Genomic DNA, 20729 nt, shown 5'->3' with positions numbered 1-20729 from the left:
ACAGTTACCGTGAGATAAGAGAGGGATGAGGCGGGGAGGTGAAGGAGGGGACGGGCATGGCTGGGCGAGCAGAAGGCAGGCGATCCTGCCGCAGGCATTCTGATGAACTGGAGAGGCAGAAGGCGAGGTGGAGGCAAAGGCTGCAGTGATTTGAGCGGGACCAGAACCGAGTTCAGGTCAAAGCGAAACTTCGCCCATCCAGCAGAGAACGAAAGCCTGTTACAAACCACTCGACTCCACAGAAGGTGATAAATGGGTGTCTACACACAAAGGCCAATAGGCTTGAACTGCATTATGGAAAACAAAACCCATGCTGTTTTGCAGGTGAGTGTTGTTCCCGAGAGTTACTTTACTACCTAGTTTTTCAAGATAAAAAGGTTTCATATTTGGGAAAAAAGATGCAGTCCAACACCTCAACGCCCCTGAGAGTTCCTCAAGAGGAAGACATTAAAATTCACTCCTATTAGTTGTTTCCCAGCACGCAGTTCTGAGGAAGGCCAGCAGCAAAATTCTCTTTTCATTCTGTGTAGGCCCCTATCTAATCTCAGGTTGGCTTATGTCCTCTGACACAGCCACCCCTGCTCTCCTCACAGCTGTGGTTCATACAGCTGGAGTGGCCTCCTCCCCAGCCATACCCACCTGTACACTGGGCTGTGCCAGTCTGCTGTCTATCCCACCGGGAGAGCAGCAGCGTATGCACCAGTCCTTAGGTATCAATGTGAAACACTTTCGCCACGTTCTTAGCTGTGGGATCTGCTACCATCATCCCCTCAGACTGCACAGCAAAGCTTCCCAAAGGTTCTGTCTCTAGCAGTCTCCATTCAGTAGAGTCTACCTCAAATCCAGGCCAGAACAAGCCACAGCTAATAGCTGCTTTCTCCAGATCCAAGCCCAAAGCAGTCCTGAGGCATTATGAGAGACAATGAGTGAGTCAATGTCTCAAACATTGTGGTGGGGCAAGTGCCACTTAACGACAAACTCTGCGTAACAAGGAACCCTGCCTAGCCAGGAACCACGGGTGAAAAGAAGGCCATCAGCACAGGCCAGCACAGGACCAGGACATCAGCACAGGATGGGGAGGCTGTGCCAGAGGGTCCACAGCTCCATGTTCTGATGTGCTGAGCAGGGCAGCTCACCATGTATGGCCAAAGATCAGACAACGGTCATGTCTGCAGGGAAGGAGAAGTTACTCCCCAAACGACCCCCAAGCCCACCGACCCATTTCCCGAAGGTTCTGAAAGCACAAACCGCACGACACCTAATTAGCCTAATGAGTCCGAGTGCTCACCTGAAGAAGTGGCAAGGAGATGACAAAAGGAAACAAACTGAAGCCCCACGTGTGTATGCCCACCAGAACCGGACCCCTCAGCTGGCTGTACCAACACTGGACCCAGGACTGGGGAAATCGTTCTCTTTTCCTCTGTCTTGCTCTCTCCTTTCCCATAACCCCTACACCTCATCCCCTTAAGACATAAAACTGTTGACCCAGCCTGAGACTAAAAGTGGATCCAGCCACCCCTGGGTCCTTCTCTGAGAAGGAGTCTGGAAAGCAAGGGGGTCTGTTCTGAACCTCCTGACCCAACAGGAGGGATCTCCTTCTTCTCTGAATTGATGTATATGGTTACCGAGCTAGTTTCATGCCAATTCCTGTTGAGAAACCCCGCCACCTGCTGTTAACGCCTTCCAAGTGCAGTTTGCTTCTGCCATGGTTTAACTTACCGTTTGGCGTCGTTTCACCTTAATTCAGCCCGGGGGAACTCCGAATTCACCAGGACCTCTCCCTGGTTTCTTCAGCCCGGGTCGTGACACATTATTTGCTCTTTGGTTTTTTTCACCGTAGGGGTTTCTGCTTCGTAGAGAGGCAGAGCATACACACTTCTTTATTGTATTGCAGCAGGCAGTACGATGCGTGCGTTATTGCACCATCGGTTCAGATGTTCGGTCTCCTCCAGAGGAGTCTGGTTTCCAGTGCTGGATCTTCTTGCACTCCTATTCCACACGCAGCCTTTGCTTCCATGTCCCAGTGCATGCCAGTGCTCCTGCTCTCCTTCAGCCGGCAGGACCACGCGGACTGACACTGCTCTGGTCAGTGGCCAGGGACAGAGCAGTTACCAACCCAGGCACCAGGATGGGGGTGGGAGGCAGACACCGCCCGGTGGAGACTGAAACCTTTGGACAGGCCCCCCTGGGACCAGCAGCACACGCAGCAGGGGCAGGCAGCTAGGGCTGCTCAGTGGGCACGCGGACGTTGCAGGGTGCCCCAAGCCGACAGCCATGCTGGGTGCTCAGCTGAAGACAGATCGCTACCCGTCAGGGAGGGAAGAGCACGCTGCTGAGTGCAGCCCAGCCGGGGTGCTGGGCTGGAACAGTCACACAGCCCAACACTGCTGCCCCATCCCGCTGGGGCAGCCCTTACCTGCACTGCCATGCTGCCCAACACAGGGTAAGCTGCCCCCTCCCTCTGCACCCCCTGCCCCTCGTGCCTGGTGAGAAAGGAACCCATCTTCATTTTTCGCAAGATCCCTGAGATTGCAAGGCACAGACATGAATTTGACATTTTCTGTCTTATTACCAGAATTCAACTGCAATGGAAGCGATAAAGATGCGACCTTCACAATACAGGTCATAAGCAATTTTAGATGAGCACATGCTTTAAAAACTTGTAAACTATTGGACCTCTGAGTGAATTAAATAAATCCTAAGTCTTGCAAGCTTCTCAGCTTGCTTAGCAGAGTAAAATGCTCTAAATTCTGGGCAGTCCTTTTGGGGACACTGAATAAACATTTTAAGATGTTAGTGCATCGGGCTTTCCGGATGCCGTCACACAAGTTACAGACCATGTGTGCACTTGTCCACTTAGAGAGTGGGGGCATGTGTCCTTTCACAAGTGAGCTTCAATCTTTACCTGCCAAAGGGAAGGAAGGGGAAGTGGCTGGCTGCAGTGATGTAGGTTAATCCTTGTAATGCTACATGAAGGTGCTGTGGAAGGCAGTACCTTGTCTGTGGCAGTCAGGATCACTCGGTATGTCTCTACAGCCTAACTCAGTGCAATACAGAGGTATAAGAACTAGTGGAGGTAATAAACTCAGGAAAGCAAAAAAAAAAAAAAATTTGAGATGTCCATTTACTAGGGTAATTGGGGCCCTGCTAAATTGACTGTATTGCTTCCACTTCTAAGCCAGCTCAGGAATCTCTGCATGGCACTTCTATCACAGAAACAGGTCTGCAGGGTGACATTTGCTCCCCCTTTTTTATGGGACGTGTGCAAGCAACATTGTGGGAAGAAACTCACTTCAGGTGTCCTGCATTGATCCAGAGGAGCAGAAGTAAAAAAAACACCTGGAACCTAATACTTGTATTCTTGAGAAGTTAGTTTAATCACAAACAGTTTCTTGTCTTCATTAGATGGAGTTATTTTTTTAAAATCTCACATTTTATCCATACTTATTATATTGCATCAGAGAAAAACGAGGAGTACCATTTTAAAACAGCGTTGCAGTTATATATGAAAGGCCACTGTTGCGCTAGTAACGGCTTCCCCTCACAGTTTAGAGTTGAGCTGTGTCAGCATCTTCTCGAGCTTTATTGCTAGCGCCATGTTACCTTTAATCCTTAATTTTCCTGACATGAAGGCCAGGGTTGGCTTTAGTTTACCTAAAAAGAAGACACAGAACCATCAGAAAAAGAAAAAGGAACTGGAGACAGCCCGTGCACAGGAAAATGTAATGCCACTACAGCGAGACCTAGCAGCTATATTGCTACCAAGTTCTGCTGTAAAAGCAGTGCACATTTAGGAGACACAGATTAGAGATGTGCAGAACCGCAAGTCCAACAGATCGACTGGATTCTTTCTGAAGCTACACTCGCGGCTAGGATTTCAGTACCTGGTTAACAAAAGCAGTATAAGCTTTTGTGCTCTTGCTGCTCACAGAACAGCAGAGTTCAGAAAAATCCGAGGAGTTCTACCCTACACTTTCACTTGCGCTGTGGAAAACCGAAAGCTCCTCCATCCCAGGACCACGAAGCGAGGAGGCTGTCCATTCGCCCATCAGCAGAAGGTTTTCTGGGCACCGGCACCTGCGTCCGCCCTGGCAAATGCCTTTGTCACTCACCTGTGAACATTTTCACAAAGTCGGCACTCGACATGCTCATAACCACATCGGCCGTCACAGGAGGCTTTCCAAAACCGGCGCTGCCGCCCTTGGTTTTCAGGTCGATGTACCAAGTGCCTCCGTCATCACCTGAACAGACAGTGGGGAGAGGTGACAAGGCAGCAAAGAGCGCTGTGCCCTCCCTACTCCTCCCTGCCAGACGGACGCCGCCGTGTCCCTTTGGAGCAGTTACTCCATAGTACGTACGCTGGCAGTGCTCCGCAAGAAGTTACCACTTGCCCCACGTCCTGCGTGCAGGCAAAGCCAGCCTCTGGCAGACGCCCTGCGGCACCACGGACCGGGGACATGGGCAGACGCGCCCGACGGCAGCACTTTGCTGACAGAGCTGGTGGCAGCCGGTGCTCTTAACATGACCCTGTGAGCACCCCTGTCTATCGTCACGCTAACCCTGTGCGGCAGGGCCAGCACTGCGACAAAGCCTGCCCGCCTATGCCGGCAGCGGCAGCAGCTTCCTGCGTGTGCTGAAGCTGGTCCTGAGAAGGAGCATCACACAGAACAGAACGAAAGGGGGTCTGTTCCCGGATCAGCTTGAAAAGGTGAGTGTTTCTGCCTGAAAACACCGAGCGCCTTTTGCTAGGAGCGTGAGCACGGGAAGGTTTTACAAGCGATGGTCTTACCAGATAATTCAAACTGAAAGACACCCTGAGTACTTCTCACATACTCTTCGCTCACTGCCCCCTGAATAACTCTGAATGTTTCTGCAACAGGACTCAACGGCTTGGCTGGAGCCACAGGTTCTGTGTTAACCGTAGCTCCACCTGGTCCTTCATGCTGGGATCCGCTTAATTTCCTCTCTTCTTTGAATGCTTGGGAAGCACCTATAAGAAAGAGATTATTTTTCTCTTTCAGATGCAAAACACTTTAAAACTGCGTATAGAAACATGCCTAGAGAATTCCGTTTGAAAAGATTTAAACTTCCCAGTAGGGAAAATGAGTATTTTTCCATTTCAGTATCAATACTGATAAAGGATGGGTTTTGCACCTGGGAATCTGAACAGGTGTAGACCACTAAAGGTAATTCTGCAATATATTTCACTTCCTAATACATCAAAAAAAAATTCTAATTCTGATTGTTCACAGTTCATTACAAAGGCTTACACAGCACATTGTTTTCTAATGCAATCCATACGCTCCTGACAGCACTCTCAAAAAAAAAAAAACCAGCGCCTTTAATAAACAACTCTTTCACCTCAAAATACTTCTGTCTTGTCTATCTTGCTAAGAACATGGATGTTTTCACTAATTCTTCTGCAAAGGCTTCTAAGCTGTAAATCAATTCACTGCTTTAATCAGCATTTTACTATACTGCAGTGAACATGTACAGTTAACAATAAAGGACAGCGTTTGCAATTTTTACAAGGCTGATCAAGTTGAACACCCCCTAAAAATGTTGTAGAAAGTCTCTTAGGTGGCTTAAGTATCAAAAATTGTTAGGAGTATCCTGTGAGCCCCTACTAAATAACCAGCATTGGGAGGCCCAGGGAACTAACACCATCCGTCCCTGCAGAACAGTCCTCGTGCGATTGCTCAAACAGTATTTTCAAGGGAAAGGGACTCTGTTCAAACTTTGCCTCCTCTGCCTTTCTCTTATCCCTATTTTGGCACTCCTACAAAACCTGTTCAGCGTTATTAGTTGCCCTCCAACTTGACACACTACAATTCTGCAAAAGCAAAAATGATGCTTTTCTAAAAAAAGATTTCTGCATTTTGTCTCAGAGACTGTAAATCACGCGAGTTTCATGTACAAAGCAACAGAGACTGTTTTTTGTATAAATTTATCAAGACAGATCATATGACACTCCTGCAAAATGTGCTGTTTGCCATTTAATTTCTTTTTCCAGCAATATTTGCCTGTGACCTTCATACTGCCACAACTCAGACGGTTAAAAAAGGATTCTTCAAAATAAGGAACTGATTTTATACCCTGAAAGTCCTGCAAGAGGAAACATTTCTTCCCTAGCTTTAAGTACAGAGTCACTTCCATAAATCATACCCTCCAAATGAGAAAAGGGTTTTTGTCAAATAGCTTGAATGGTGCCCAATCTCTTGGGAGAAAAGAAAAAAGAAAAAACAACTTGAAATAGAGATGGCATTCATTATTGTCAGAAATGATCGACTTGTACACACATCGCTTTCCCTACCATATCTTTCTTGTTTCATGGCTGTCATGTCAGTTGCAACATCCAAGAAAAAGTCAGGCATCAGGGGGTGACCTAGAAGGCAGGAAAAATGTAATAGTAAGTCCAAGTAAAGTGGAACAGCACAAACAGGAATCCATTTCATATAAAACTACAGCCAAATTTATAAGTAAATAAACTACAATTTGAAGGAAAGACAAGCATGAAATAACATGTTTAGAGTTTGGTTCATTTAAAATCTGACCTAGAAGCCTCTTAAGTTGCAATGAAAAACATTTGAAGGAGGAAAAAAAAAAAAAAAAAAAAAAATCTATCTCACTAGCGGTAAATAGCAATATATACATCTACAGTGCAGGTACATTTTCTTTTCATTAAAGTATTTTTTTAATTTAATAGGCACTTGATGATTAGAATCTCAGTGGACTCATATGTGCTTGCCAGGAAGGCATGTTCTGAAAGCTGAGGCAAAGCAACTTTTTACAGACTAATTTAAAAGCCCCTAGAAACAGAACTATATTAATATTCTCCATACAGCCTTCACTCCTTCCTGGACTTATTCCTAATCTTAAAGATCTGTTTTACCTGGTGCAATTGCATAGACATCAAAATCCTTAACTCCTTCTTCTCTCAGCAGAACTTCATCAATAATGAAGTTTCCAGTGAAACTTTTTGGTTTTGTTAAAATGCAATATGCAGCATCTGCAAGGATGTCAGTTTTCCTGCACTGTTTTTCTATTCCAGGTCCTCCGAGCATATCCATAGCAGCTGTATGTATGGCTATAAAGTTTGGAGAGTAAGAAAATAAAGCTTTAACACTGACAACACGAAATTCACATTTCTTTAGCAAGCACACAAACTGTCTTCCTTTCAGGCCAAAGGGACCTGTAGGAAGACAAAGCTATGAAATACTACTAACCAACAAAGAATCCTCTACAAGCACCAGTAAAAAAAGAAAACTATTAAAGGAACCAAAAAGTGGAATAATGGGCAGGACTTTTTATGACATTCACATCCCTCTCTCCTTTTATCAGTGCACCCACCCCCCCGCCCTGCACCATGGATTTCCTCTAGGTTATTCAGGAGATGAAAAACTAACAGGACAACTATTTTTCTCAAAGTGAATATATGATACATCAGCCATTCAGAGGTATCTCCTTTGGTGATTATCACACTGAAAATCTTGATGCTTAATTTTAGCCTTGTAATAACTCCCATGAGATACCAAAGAGTCTCTCCTAAGTTAATGAGAAACCAAATAGCAAACCCCCAAATAACTGGTTCAACAGTCCGCAGAAAGGCTGTGTTAGAACCAAGAATAAAATCCAGATCTCCTAATCTTCTGGTTGTTTTATTAACCAATTCTACTAAGTTCTGCACCATTCCATTAGTCTTCTTTATGCTTCCTGCAAGGGAGCTACTAACACTGTGGCATGTTCCAGTCTAAGTCTGTAATCTGCTCTTCCAGGCTGAGGTATCTATTTCATTTTTCTTTCATCCTCTTCCACAGAACGGCTGTTTGGTTGTAGCTTTTGGCATTCGCCATGTTACTGTTTTCTCCTCATACAGTTCTGCTTCATGACTTTTTCCCATCTGCTGTTTAAGACTCTACACTCCGCCCCCAGGTTTTGGGACAGATTCGCAAATCCTCTCCTACACCTGAGACTGGCAGATCCTAGAGGTGGAAGTTTAAACCTGATTTTAAATCACTTTTGTCCTCTTTTCCGTGTTTCCATTCCACACAAAGTAACGGCAGCTTTGATGCAGAAATTATTCCAACATCCGTTAAGAAGCAAGGAATAAGCACCGTGCAGGACGCACCTATCTGAGCTGGACCATCCACCTTCCAAAGTAGGAACTGGGAAAAATGACTGCAGTCTTCAATGGTGGCCAGGGAGATCCTGACAAAGTGTTTTCTGGAAAGTGCAACAGTGGGTAGATGGCCTCGTTGACTCCTGTGTTTTACTCTTCTATGGTGAGGATTAGCCCCTACGTTTCATTTACCTTTGACCATCTTAAGCTTCTTTTTTTCAAATCAACTGAACCGCTATAAATATGCGCCTAAATAAAAAGTGGCCAATAGATTTATACTGTACATATCGTTTATACTGTACATACACCTAGGTCCCCCTAGATCTTTTGCTGATTTTTTAGGAAATAAATTTGCCTTTCTTTGGTCCTCTGAAATGTGATCTGTCCTGCAAGATTCTTAAATTTTTTTTTAAATAACTATCAACAGTTCAGAGAATATTTCTGTCAGATACTCTGATGAAATTTACCAGGTTCTGTTGTCCTGAATATATTCCACTATTCTGAGGATTCATTAACCTGTTCACTTTTCCTGGCCCATGCTTCTGCTGCTTCTCTGTTAGTGTCAACTACTGTTCTTCTGAGCACAGTAAGCCTATGTGCACAGACTGAGGCAAAAAGGTTTTAAACAGGTACTGCCTCATAGTCTGGCTGCACATTGTTCCACCTATTTCATATAAAGTGCTGCTGGTTTTCCTCTAATGCACACAAAGAGCCTTCCACTTCTGCCCCAGGACACCTCTATTATTCATACGCACTCTTGGTGACAGGATTGCCCCTTGCCCTTTTCGTAGGCTTCCTCTTTCACTTTTAGATAAATGGAGAGCTCCTGGCTTCTTATTACCAGCATACTTTCACATGTTTAAAGAGTCGGATTAATCAACAGATAGTGGCATCCATACTAGCACTGAGGCTAATCACATTTGTATGAGATTATAGTGGATTTTTTAATTAAGAAATTTGCAACTGTATTTTAGATACCATGGAAGCCTGTAACTCCCTCTCCCTGGCGACCACAGGAAAGTAGTTAACTTTCTCACTTTCGGAAGAGAAGCCTTTTGAAAGAACGTTTTTTTGTACTGGAGAATTTGCACATTATTATTCTCTTTTATACTTGGGGGCACATCAGTTTTCACAGAGGCATCACTGATTTATACAAACTTCAAGAGCTCATCTAATGTTTCTAACTGTCTTAAACCAAATGAGCAAGAATGGATTCAGCAAATACAAAGGTCTGTCTGCATACCTTTGATTTTATAGAAAGCTTAATTACTTTTTAAATTACTTTGCAGCATCTCACAGAGTATATTATTAGAATATACTATTGTCATTTGTAAACTAAATCTTCCTGCACTTCCAAGCCTCATGTTCTGCAGGTTCCTGAGGGGAACAGATATTAACTGCACTCTGTAACAAGTGCCAGCTTCTGCAGTGTTATCCTCTTACTTATTTTAGCAGGTACAAATATGTTACCAAGGACACAGTGGCACTCTAGCACACAAGAAAAACATACTGCTTTCTTTGGTTTGGGTTTCCGCCCCAATAAGAATGTCAGATTTTGTAGAAGTTTAATTAATACCATCACAGACATCCTTTAATACCAGACCATACCTGGGGCACTGGTACTGTTACTGACATTTGGAGTGCTACAGCATATGCAAACACTGGAAAGAAATAATGTATTCAACTATGCAACTTAACACTTAATGTAACTTCTGCCTATAAGGTTAGCCATCCCTCTGAAAAATTTTTCATTGTGAGCAGGTGGACAAATTCTCCTAGGTTCTGTTTTCCCTTGCCATGAAACACAAGAGTCTGAATTACTCAGATGGGTGGGGGAAAACACCTACATTGCAAAATAAAGACCTAGTATAACCAGCTGGTCTCTGCAGGAAGAATTCTTTAGCTCTCAACAGTACATTGGGACCCATAAAACCACCAACTCGTTTCCACAACAGTAGTGGATGTTTTCTCCAGCGTATCCAGAATCACAGAGAGAAGGAGCTGAAGAATCTGAAAGCTGTGGAGGGTGCACATAGTGTGCCTATGCAGCATGTAAGTATGTGCATTTACAAGACACAGGTAATCTTGCAACACCTTTTGTGTGAGAAAGTAAGTCAAATTAGTAATGTTGTCTGCAGCTTGATACCATGTCTCTGTCTGAATGAGATACTCTGGATTAATTCCTTCACTGTTCCTAACTCTCCTATACAATTTACATTACTTAGTCAGTGACCAAAAAACACAGAATGGTAGGTAAAAGATCACTTCTCCTAATGGAAAACCAAATTACTCCTACATACAGGACTCTGAGGAGATGTAAAACCCATTTAGCAGTGGCATTTTAGGGACAAGCCAGGCAGGATGAGCATGAGGTCTAGGGAGCTAAAGGCTTTATGAACCAAGTTTCATGGCTCTATTTCAGATGACAAAGATAGATCCTGGGAAATCTCCATTGAAACTTTTCTGAGGTTTCCCTGGAGCACTCAAGAAGCAAGTATATGGAAACAAGTGCATGTTTCTTCTAACTCCTTCAGAAATAAAAAAAAAAAAACAACAGAGACCCAAAACCTGAAAGGTTAGCTTCCACTCCACTGACAGAAAGGCAATCCAGACCCTGAAGTTACACATGCAGCTGCCTTCAGTACATCAAAGATGAAGAGCTTATCCTCTTCAAAATAGACAGTACAGGTTTTCTGATGATGCAACTATCATGAATGATATAATTACTGTTCAAAAAGTCAATCCCTTACCAAAATATTTCTATAGGTAAAACTCATAGTGTGAGCAGACCAAAATATTTCTATGGGTAAAACTCATAGTGTGAGCAGAATTATGAGGCATCCATTTACTGGAAGAATTTAGGATGCAAGCATCCAGAACAATGAAAAAGGACCAGGTTTGTCAGACATACTAACCCAAGTGTTCAACTGAGTATTACCTAGAGTATTTAAGCAAAGAAACTCAGCTGATTTTGTCTGAAATAATTAAGTCTTGCTCATATTCCTCACTTTAGAGGAAGAAAAATCAGAGAGTTCTAGTTCACACTAGAAGTTAAAAGGGGCCTGCAACTCCTAACAGGAAAATGTTGAAAAGTGTCTGGGTACAAACACTTCCTACACTGGAGCACTAGCCCCAGAAGAGGATCTTGGTTCATATTTTTATTTCCTATTCCTTCTTCTGTCCCTCCACTAGTTAAGGGAATAAACTCTGCTGTTGTAATGTTTCATAACACAATGACTGGGCTAACGCCATTAAAGGGCAGGATTACCCTCTGTCTTCACTGATTTTAACATCAGTATCGTTTCTGCACATAGATGTATTTGGGGTGAAGAGACTGGCCTCTTTGGCAAACAGCTGACCAGACCTCAAACAGCAGCCCAGACCTCAAACAGCAGCCCTGATCCTCACTGACCTACAGACAACAAACTGCAGTTAATACAACATGGGAGCATCAAGTTGCCTTTCTTCCATAGAGCTCTTTAATTTCCTGTGACTTGCAAGCAGATGGTTCTGTGAACAACCGTTTGATGGCCCAATGCAACAAAACTTGTAGGAACAGGGTTTTTCTTAATTATTTATGCATTTACAGAGGTACATATCTTGTCGGTTCCATCTATGCTCTGGCAATTTAACTAGCAAGGAATTCTAAATAGTACTACATACACAAACATTTAATACCTACTAATGAAAGCATGCTAATGCTTTTGTGATTCTGTCCAAATCAAAACTTTGGGTGCATGAGAAAGAGCAGACAAGCCAAATGAAAGGGTTGAATGGGTTGCAAACTAGCTGAAGATGAGTTTGGATTAAAGCGGCAACGGTCTAGTGAGAACTAGGAATGAAAACCAGCACTCATGCAGGATGAACAAAGAATATGCAAAATAACTGCTCAGTCTCCTGAATCAATTCCAGAAGAAGTGTGAAATATATTCAAAGTGAAACAAAACAAGCTGTAGAAGAAAAAATACAGAAAGTCATTATTTTAGTACCATTACCAAAAAAAAAAAAAATCACCTGTTTTAGGCCATAAAGCATTGACAGCAACCTCTCCTCTAAATTCTTCTGCCATTCCCAAGACACACATGGACATCCCATATTTAGAAATAGTATAAGCTAAGATAAGAAGCATAAAAAAATATAAAAATTTACACTCCATCAACAGAACTTTAATTATGAAGGAAAGAAAAACAAATGATGTGTTTATAAGGAAAACAAAGTTTTGGGGGACAAAACAGTATCTTCCCAGAGTCAAAATCTCTCCCTTCTCCCCACCACCCCCACCAGATACAAACTGTAGTCTGCCTTTTTTCACTACAAATAAAATGAGTGCTACACGTTTTGACAAAAACAACTGAAGCCTAGCTATATGGTGGTTTTGTTGTGCTTTTTACACACAGCACGCTGACAAGAGTGCTCAATTTATTCAAGAGACCTAAGGTATGCTGCTAATGACCAAACTAGTATTCTACAGAAAACAAAAGAAAAGCGGGGTGGGTGGGTGGGGGTGGGGTGGGGAGTGAGGGCTGGGCAGGGAGAATATTATTAACCCTTGTCATTTATTTTGAGAAGAGAAACTTTTTGGGGGAAAGAACTGCGACTGGCTGGAGGAGTTTTATATGACAAGTGTCCAAAATTTAAAGGATTTTTTTTTTACAGCTTTAAAATGAGCAACATTAACCTCAAGACAAAATGGGTTCCCTTTCCCCCCTCAAAATTAATTTCCATTTTAAAAGACAACATTGAGCTTTATCTCTACTAAATCAAATGTGAAGCTGAGTCGGTAAGAAAATAGATTTTGGGATCAATCTCTATTTGGAACAGAAAATATTTTGTAGTCTTAAGAATTCCCATGAAAAAGCACAGACTCTTACCTTGAAAACATTCTTGAAAACATAAAGGACGTATTAGGCCATGAAACCTGCACTATGTTTTCCCACAAAATGATTTCTTTTAGGTTACGTACAAAACACTCTGGGGAACTGTTAGTACCAGTCTGTATATAGTGCTAAAGATACACTGGGCTGGCACTTCTGTACATTTCACCAGGTATTTATGTGGTTCTCAAAAAATAACAACAAAGGCTCTGAATGCTACTCACCACAATGATTTTTGAACCACATGGGATTCAGATTCATAGGTGGGCTGAGGTTCAGGATATGGGGGTTCCTACTCTTCCTCAAGTGGGGAAGGCATGTTTTAGACCTGAAAGATAGATGCAGACAAATCAGTCACCTCTTATTTTATGGAACACCTATAATTACAGTAAAAACCACACTAGCAGACCAGTATTTTCATTTTCATGGAAGTCCAATACTAAGCTGAGACCCTGCCCATGTATCAATTATTTAACTGACATAAGGAACAACAACAACAAAAAATGTCCTAGCTCACTTATGTCAGGCTTGGTATTCATTCGGGCTAACTGGACCACATTGTCCAAATAGTGCAGCAGCACCTACTAATGCTGATTTTCCAGATGCTCAGAAGCCATTATCTCCTTGTAATAGTTCTGGTAGGGGCAACAAAACACTATGAGGCAACAAGCAAAATTAACAGTGCAGAGCATCATTTAGTCATAAATATATTCTCTTCTGATCCCATACCTGTTTATTCTTTAAAACCACATTAAAGAAATAATACTGTATAGTGAATATTCCAATTAAAACTGAAAACCTATTCTTTGCTGACTGGAAGACTCACTATTTCATTCAACTTAGAATTTACACATATCTGTAAATAGTAACTTTTACTTTACAGAAACTGTCTTTTGACTTCACTTCTAGCACTAGGGTACAGTTTGCATTTCATTTCGGCTGGAGAATTTTTAATCAAGCTTCACAGGGAGAACAGCACCGCAGTGGACTACACTACTGACCTACTAATCATACATTTCAACAGGACCCACACATACTATCAGCCACAGAAGGGACACCTACTTTCAGCTTATCAATCCTATCACTTATCCCACCTACTGAATCCATTTCCAAAAAATGAGCAAAATAAGGACCACAGGAATTGTGAAATCAAATCTTGGTCTGTTAATTTAAGTAAGTGATAGGATTGATAAGCTGAAAGCAGGCGGAGAACACTTTAGATCGTTAAGTTACATCTTTAGCATTTCTAACTATGGTTAAGTTATATAATGTCTCTAAAGATGAGAAAGAAGCTTATGAGAAGGAAGCTGACAAACAAGATGTTGCACTTGATGTACGCAAAGAGTTAGTAATTTTGCTTGAAATGAAAGGGCAGACACCATTTAGCACAGCCAAGCTGGAGCTCCATTTGAAATAAACTAGTTTCTGCTTCCTACCTGCATGGAGAGGTTTGTGAACACTTAATGACTACAGCAGTAAGGTTCCTGTTTACTCCAACTTGTAATTAATTCTTGCAAATACTAATTTCAAATCAGTTGGCCAATAACTGAGCAATTTCCTGTGAGCACATGTAGAATAACTGCACTTCGACTCTACGGCAGCAAGACAGCTACACAATTCCTCAGAAAAACTGAGATAACATAATGCATTTTGTTTTTACTTTCCTTCCTTCTCTCAGCACTTACGTAAGGTAGGTTCCTCGTACATTGACATCCATCATAAGATTGACCTTCTTCGTTTCTGTTTCCAAAGTGCCAGTCAAAGAGATGGCGCTTGCATTGTTCACCAAAATATCAATCCCTGGTTTTAAAATAAGCCATTTCATGTTAGCATTTAAAGATAAAAAGCACAAGTAAGGCAGGCTGTTCTTTTCTCTTATTGTTTGAACAATCTGCCTGTTAATGTCTCCCCAACACCTCAGCATACCTCCAAAAGTCTTCACAGCTTTCTCCACGGCATTAATAATTTGCTGTTCTTCCCTCACATTAACAACGCATGGCAAAGCCTTTCCTCCAGCCGCCTCAACTGCACAATTATAAAATTAAACATTTAAAAATTTGCTCTCAGATGGAACAAATAGCATAAACCTACTGAGAATCTCCCATTCAATGACATGTTTCAAGAAGGCATTGAAAATCGCATTCTCAAATTGCGACCTTTTTACATGTTGCGTAAAGAACAGGGAAGCCAAAACCAAATCTTAATACTGAGAATGTGTATGGTATACACATACATCCCAAGTAACATAGCATTTTCACATCCATACACACACATCTTCATTACAGTAATATTTTGATACCTCCCAGCATTCCTGGGAAGCAAGAGAAGCACTAAGCTTATTTTATTAAAGGTGAATTGGAGCTAAGAGAGTTTACACAGTTTTCCACTCAGGTATGACAATTAAGCTAGGGCATACACTCAGCCCAGCACCTGAAGCCCACCCTCATTTATTACAACTTACTCTCTGCTGCAGCAGTGTAGATAGTCCCTGGAAGAGTAGGATGGGGCTCAGCTGTCTTGGCAGCTATCACAATGTTTGCACCATCCTTGGCAGCTTTCAAAGCAATGGCTTTGCCAATGCCCCTGCTTGCGCCTGTGATGAAGAGAGTGCATCCTGCTAGTTTCCTAAAGGTGGAGGGGGAAGTGAAGGGTAAAGAAGAAAGAGAACAAAGCAAAACTTGTAAATCATTGACTGTTAGCATTCTTTAAGGGCAAAACTAATTAGCACAGTCTTCCAACCAGACAAATGCCTTCATCGTTTTACTAAGAAAGCAACCCCTATATACAAAAGAAATGGCTACAGTACAGCAAAGTAGAGTACCGCCAAAGGTAAGACCATTCCCCAAGCTTGCAAACACTATAAAGCAAGACCATTCCCCAAGCTTGCAAACACTATAAAGCAACACGGTTACACAGGTCACCCAATTACATTTCTCCCTTTTTGTAAAACGGCCCAACACACTGTTTACAACAGAGCTGCTATGTTCGCCAAAATTGGAAAAGCAGTAAGTTGTAAAAATGAAATGCCATTTTCTAAGGAGACAACACAACTACATAGCTCTCTCTAATTTACTAGACACACCCTTCTAAACAGAAACAGCTGCTGTCTCAATGTGGCATAAAGTTCAAGTCCAGAACCACAACACTAATGCAGGGTGCCACACAAAAGTGCCAAAAACTTGATTTTCATAAATGACAATTATTTCTCTTAAAGGTTTTACACTAAACTCAAGTTGCCCAGTAACTACATCTAATCCAATGGGTCCCCCCCAAAATGGGTCCAATCAAAACCTCTGGAAAAACTAACAAGTTTTAGAGTGTCAGAAGGGTGTCTGGCTTACACAAACAATGTCACTGAATTTTTGAAAAGCAAAAGATCAACTCCAGTTTAAAACGTATTTGACAATAAAGCCTCTTAGATGACAGGTTTTCCATATGAAGTAACATGCACTTCAGTGTTCTGCATAAAGCTTGTGCTGCTTTCCACAACTCAGTGGAAAAAAACAAGAGGTCCAAGTTTTCCACTCCAGTTAGAGAATGCATATAAACTATGCGCTAGAGCAACTTCACTTTTCACTCACATCACAAACATTATACACCAGCTTTCAAGTTTGCATTAGTTTTTCTTTCAGTCTGGGCCAGACTTGACTTACTACTGTTTCTCCAGGTCTGTTTTTTTCCCTCCAATCCGAGAGCATCCCTCTCTAAAACACTCTCTAGGAGGGTGTTTGGCTTCAGAAGGCACAAAACAGGGATGGTGCGGGGAGTGGGAGGGATCTTCCCCTGCAAAGGCATGGTTAGGCATCTGCGGGGTCCCAGGAAGTCAAGGAAGCCCTGCAGGTGCCATTTCAAACAGCTTTCCTCTGCAAAACTGGGTCCTAGAGAGGCACAGGAAGAAAAATCTCAAAACAGCACAGCAAATCACAAAAAACTGCTGCTGGGAGTCAAGTCACGCACACACTGAGGCAAGTTCATCGCTGGAATATGTAGTCAGACTGTAAAACTCAGCCAAATAAGGCCAGGACCTGGCTTCTACCTTCAACCAACTGACTGATAGGAGGTCAGCAGACTCCACCTCAGTCAGGGAAGAGGCAAATGGGGTCCTTGTGGCTCTGAAGGAGAAGGAAGCGGAGGAAAGCTGGTGGGGCTTTAAGACCATCAAGGGGCAAGAGTGGTCCATTCAGGAAGACAAGTAGATGTACCAAGGGACCGGCATGACTACGCAGCGAACTCATGACTCAGTTCCTATGTACAAAGGTGTCATACAGGGAGCAGGACCAAGAACAGGCCACAAAGGAGGAATCAGAAATATCACTGCGGCTTGTCAGGGTGGTGTCCAGAAAACCAAAGTTCACCTGCAGCTGAGGCTTGTGAAGGACATCAAGGGCACAGGGGCTTCTGCTGCTACACTAGTCGTAAAAGCAGACCCTTTGCTCAATGGGGTGGGTGAAAGCAAGGCTTTCAATGCCATCTCTCACAATACTTTTGCATCCAATTTAAGATATTTTGGTCTGGATGGGTGCGCAACCTGACGGGTAAAAAACTAACTGGTTCATCAAGCTCAGAGAGTAGTGGTTAATAAGTCATACTCTACCCAGAGACCAGTAGCAAGTGGGGTACCACCTCTATTGTTGGAGCAATCCTGTTTAACATCTTTATCAACAACCTGAAGGAGATCACAAAATGCCCTGGGGGTGGACAACAACTGATTCACTAGCTTGAAGGACAGGGCTGCTACGCAGAGTGTCCCCGATAAGCTAGATGAACAGGAGCCTTGTGAAATTCAACAAGGACAGATGGACAGTCCTGCACCTGGGAAGGAGTCCCTGCAATGACACAGGCTAGGGACTGAATGGCCAGGGAACGCTCTCCTGAAAAGGCCTTGGGGCACATGGCAGAGGGCAAGCTGAGCACGAGCCAGCAGTGTGCCTGGCAACAGCAGCCAGCAGCACCCTGGGCTACAAGAACACCATAACCAGAAGATCGAGGGAATGGATTATGCCCCTCTATTTGGCATTTATAAGACCACTTACATCCTGTGACGAGTTTTGAGTCCCTCAATACAAGGCAACAGCAGCCAGCAGCACCCTAGGCTACAAGAACACTGTAACAAGAAGATCGAGGGAATGGATTATGTCCCTCTATTTGGCATAAGACCACACTTACATCTTGTGATGAGTTTTGAGTCCCTCAATACAAGGTATATGCTGACAAATGGAAGCAAGTTCCATGAAGAGAGTCAGAGATGGCTGGAGGCTCAGCATTTCTGTGAGAGGGACAGTTCAGCCTGGAGGACAGCTTTGGGGGGACCTAGCAGCAGCCCCCCAATACCTATGCAGCGATTGATGAGCTGGAGCCAAGCATACATGCTGTGGCACAGCGCAGGAGGATAAGAGACAACAAGCCCTTTCAAACTGAAAGAAGAAAGGTTCAAACTGGAGAGATTCAGACTGTCCTCCCCACGATGAAAGTCAGGCAACAGAGCAGGGGACTGAGCTGTTTCCAGCCTTGGAAGTTTTCAAGACCCGAACAGACAAAGCCCTGAGCAACCCTGTCTGATCTTCCAACTGATCTGGCTTTCAGCAAGAGGCTGGACTGCAGACCTCTCAAGGTCCCTTCCGACTTGAATTATCCGATGATCAAATCTGGAAAAGTCCACCGCAGATTCAACTCCTTTCCCCAAATTATTATTCTATTCAAAATGTCACGGAACATATTCTATTCATTCCAGTTACACTCTCTCTAGCTTTCTCCTCCAACCTTTCCCACACTGGCCACCACCCTCAAATCTTCTTTTTTCTCAGCACAACTGCATCTCCAGCCTACACAGATCTCCTTCTTCTCCCTAGGCTTACAATCACCACTGACTACATTCACTCTCTGGAGCTCCCTTCCTTCAGTTCTAGCTCCACAATCTCCAGTTCTGTCCCTACAGCCCACAGAAATAGTGTTCACCAAAATAAGCAAAGCCCTACTAACAGGAAAAATTTTTTCACTTCATCCCCTCTGAATCATTGAGCTGACTTGATACGATCTCTCACACTCCCATTATTTTTTTTAAACATTCTTGCTTCTTCCTTGATTTTACTTCTAATTGTGTCTCACTCAAAAAGTTTCATTCATCCTCTGCAAGTTGGTGTGACAGCATCCACAAAGTCAGATGCACCAACCTCTTAAAATGTTTATTCAGTGTCCCCAAAAGAACTGCCCAGAATTTAGAGCATTTTACTCTGCTAAGCAAGCTGAGAAGCTTGCAAGACTTAGGATTTATTTCTTAATTCACTCAGAGGTCCAACAGTTCACAAGTTTTTAAAGCATGCTACTCGTCTAAAATTGCTTATGACCTGTATTGTGAAGGTCACATCTTTCTTGCTTCCATTGCAGCTGAATTCTGGTAATAAGGCAGAAAATGTCAAATTCACCTCTGTGCCCCAAGTCTTGGGGATCTTGGGGAAAAAATAAGACAGGTTCCTTTCTCACCAGGTACAACTGCCAATACAGAAACCTGCAGGCCACAACAGGGACACTTTTTACTGCTTGCTTACACATACGTTAGGAAATTAATGAATAAACCTGTTTATAACATACAGGAATAAACAATACCAACTCATCTTCCTGGCTGTTAGCAGTGCTGGCAATGAAGAAAGGCAGAAAATGCCTCTAAATTAAGACCCTGTACTGGAAGAACATTTGATTGCCAGGTCAGAAGGTACTGGCTTGGACTAAGAGAGAGAGCGAGAAAAATAGCTTAATATAGATTCCATTACAGAAACACTACCCAGCTTAGATGAGAGTCCCGCAGTAACTATTCCCATTGCAGAGCCCTCCGTGCACGGACACTGACCAGCGATCCCCACGAAGACTTCCAGGACCTCGGCGAGTCCCCACCCGCCCCCCGAGCTCCTGGACGCGCTTCCAGCCTCTCCGCCGTGGGGAAACTCCCCGAGCCGGACTTCTGACGTCACCGCACGTCACACCAGCACCGGCCGGCCGCCCCGCGACCGGCGTGACCCGCGGTGCGAGCAAAGCCCACGCACAAACCCGCGGGAGAGGAGCCAGGGCGGCGGGCGGCGGGCTGCGGCCTGCGGGGCGGGGCGCGGCGGGGCAGGGCAGCGCACCCCTCACGGGGGAAACCCACCGTCACGGCAGCGTTCCCGTCCTCCGGTGTCACGGCGCGCTTCCCCGGGCCTGTAAGCACCGTCCCGCGCAACGCGGCCGGAGGGGAAAGCAAACCGGCGCCGAGCCGAGCGTCCAGCAAACCGCCACGACCGAACCCCCGGCCGAAGCCCGCCTCGCCGCCCCGCCCCGAGAGGCCTTCAATGGCTGAAGAGCCACGGCTTTTACCTCAGCCTGGCGCCCCGACCCCGCGGCTCTGCCCGCCGCCGCCGCCCGGGGAGCGGGAAGCGGGGGCCTGGGGCGAGGGGAGCGGAGCGGGCTGTCTGCGCCGGCGGGGCGGGGAGGGGCTGGAAGGAGAGGGGAGGACTGGGGCGGCTTACCCCGTGTTGGGCAGCATGGCGGCGCGGGTACGGGCTGCCCCGGGGCGGGGAGCGGGCCCGGGAGGGCCGCTGGGGCCGCCCCGCTTCGCGCAGCCGCCGCGGCGGTGAGGGGCGGAGCGGGCGGGCGGAGGTGAAGGGCGGCTGCGGGTCCCGGGTTCTCGCCCGGGCCTGCGTGAGGCGCGGGGGCGGTCGTCGCCGGGGTGCGGGGCCGGTGAGGCGGGGGCCGAGCCGCGGCGGCCG

The 20729-nt window shown here is 44.6% G+C and overlaps 1 protein-coding gene across 1 annotated transcript; it reads right to left on the bottom strand.

The window, feature by feature from the left end:
• Positions 1–2545: 2545 nt before the first annotated feature.
• On the bottom strand, positions 2546–20621 carry HSDL2 (hydroxysteroid dehydrogenase like 2). Its single transcript, XM_052776479.1, has 11 exons — positions 20490–20621; positions 15455–15618; positions 14920–15018; positions 14679–14793; positions 13218–13321; positions 12134–12232; positions 6893–7087; positions 6314–6385; positions 4790–4990; positions 4113–4241; positions 2546–3654 (listed from the first exon to the last, which is right to left on the bottom strand). Exons 1-11 carry the CDS (start codon positions 20504–20506, stop codon positions 3542–3544), a joined length of 1308 nt encoding a protein of 435 aa, XP_052632439.1. The 5' UTR covers positions 20507–20621; the 3' UTR covers positions 2546–3541.
• Positions 20622–20729: the final 108 nt, after the last annotated feature.

This window comes from Harpia harpyja, chromosome Z, assembly GCF_026419915.1.
Source record: "Harpia harpyja isolate bHarHar1 chromosome Z, bHarHar1 primary haplotype, whole genome shotgun sequence".
Lineage (NCBI taxonomy): Eukaryota > Metazoa > Chordata > Aves > Accipitriformes > Accipitridae > Harpia > Harpia harpyja.
The sequence above is the reverse complement of the archived record's forward strand: the minus strand, read 5'-3'. Positions and strand labels throughout refer to the sequence as shown.

Bases quoted from the DNA above. Each gene is read 5' to 3' on its own strand.
- HSDL2 (XM_052776479.1), bottom strand. The intron at 7,088-12,133 runs GTGATTTTTTTT...CAAACTTTATAG, and splicing joins TGCTTTATGGCCTAAAACAG to CCATACATACAGCTGCTATG. The intron at 4,242-4,789 runs GTAAGACCATCG...CTGTCTGTTCAG, and splicing joins CTTTCAGTTTGAATTATCTG to GTGATGACGGAGGCACTTGG.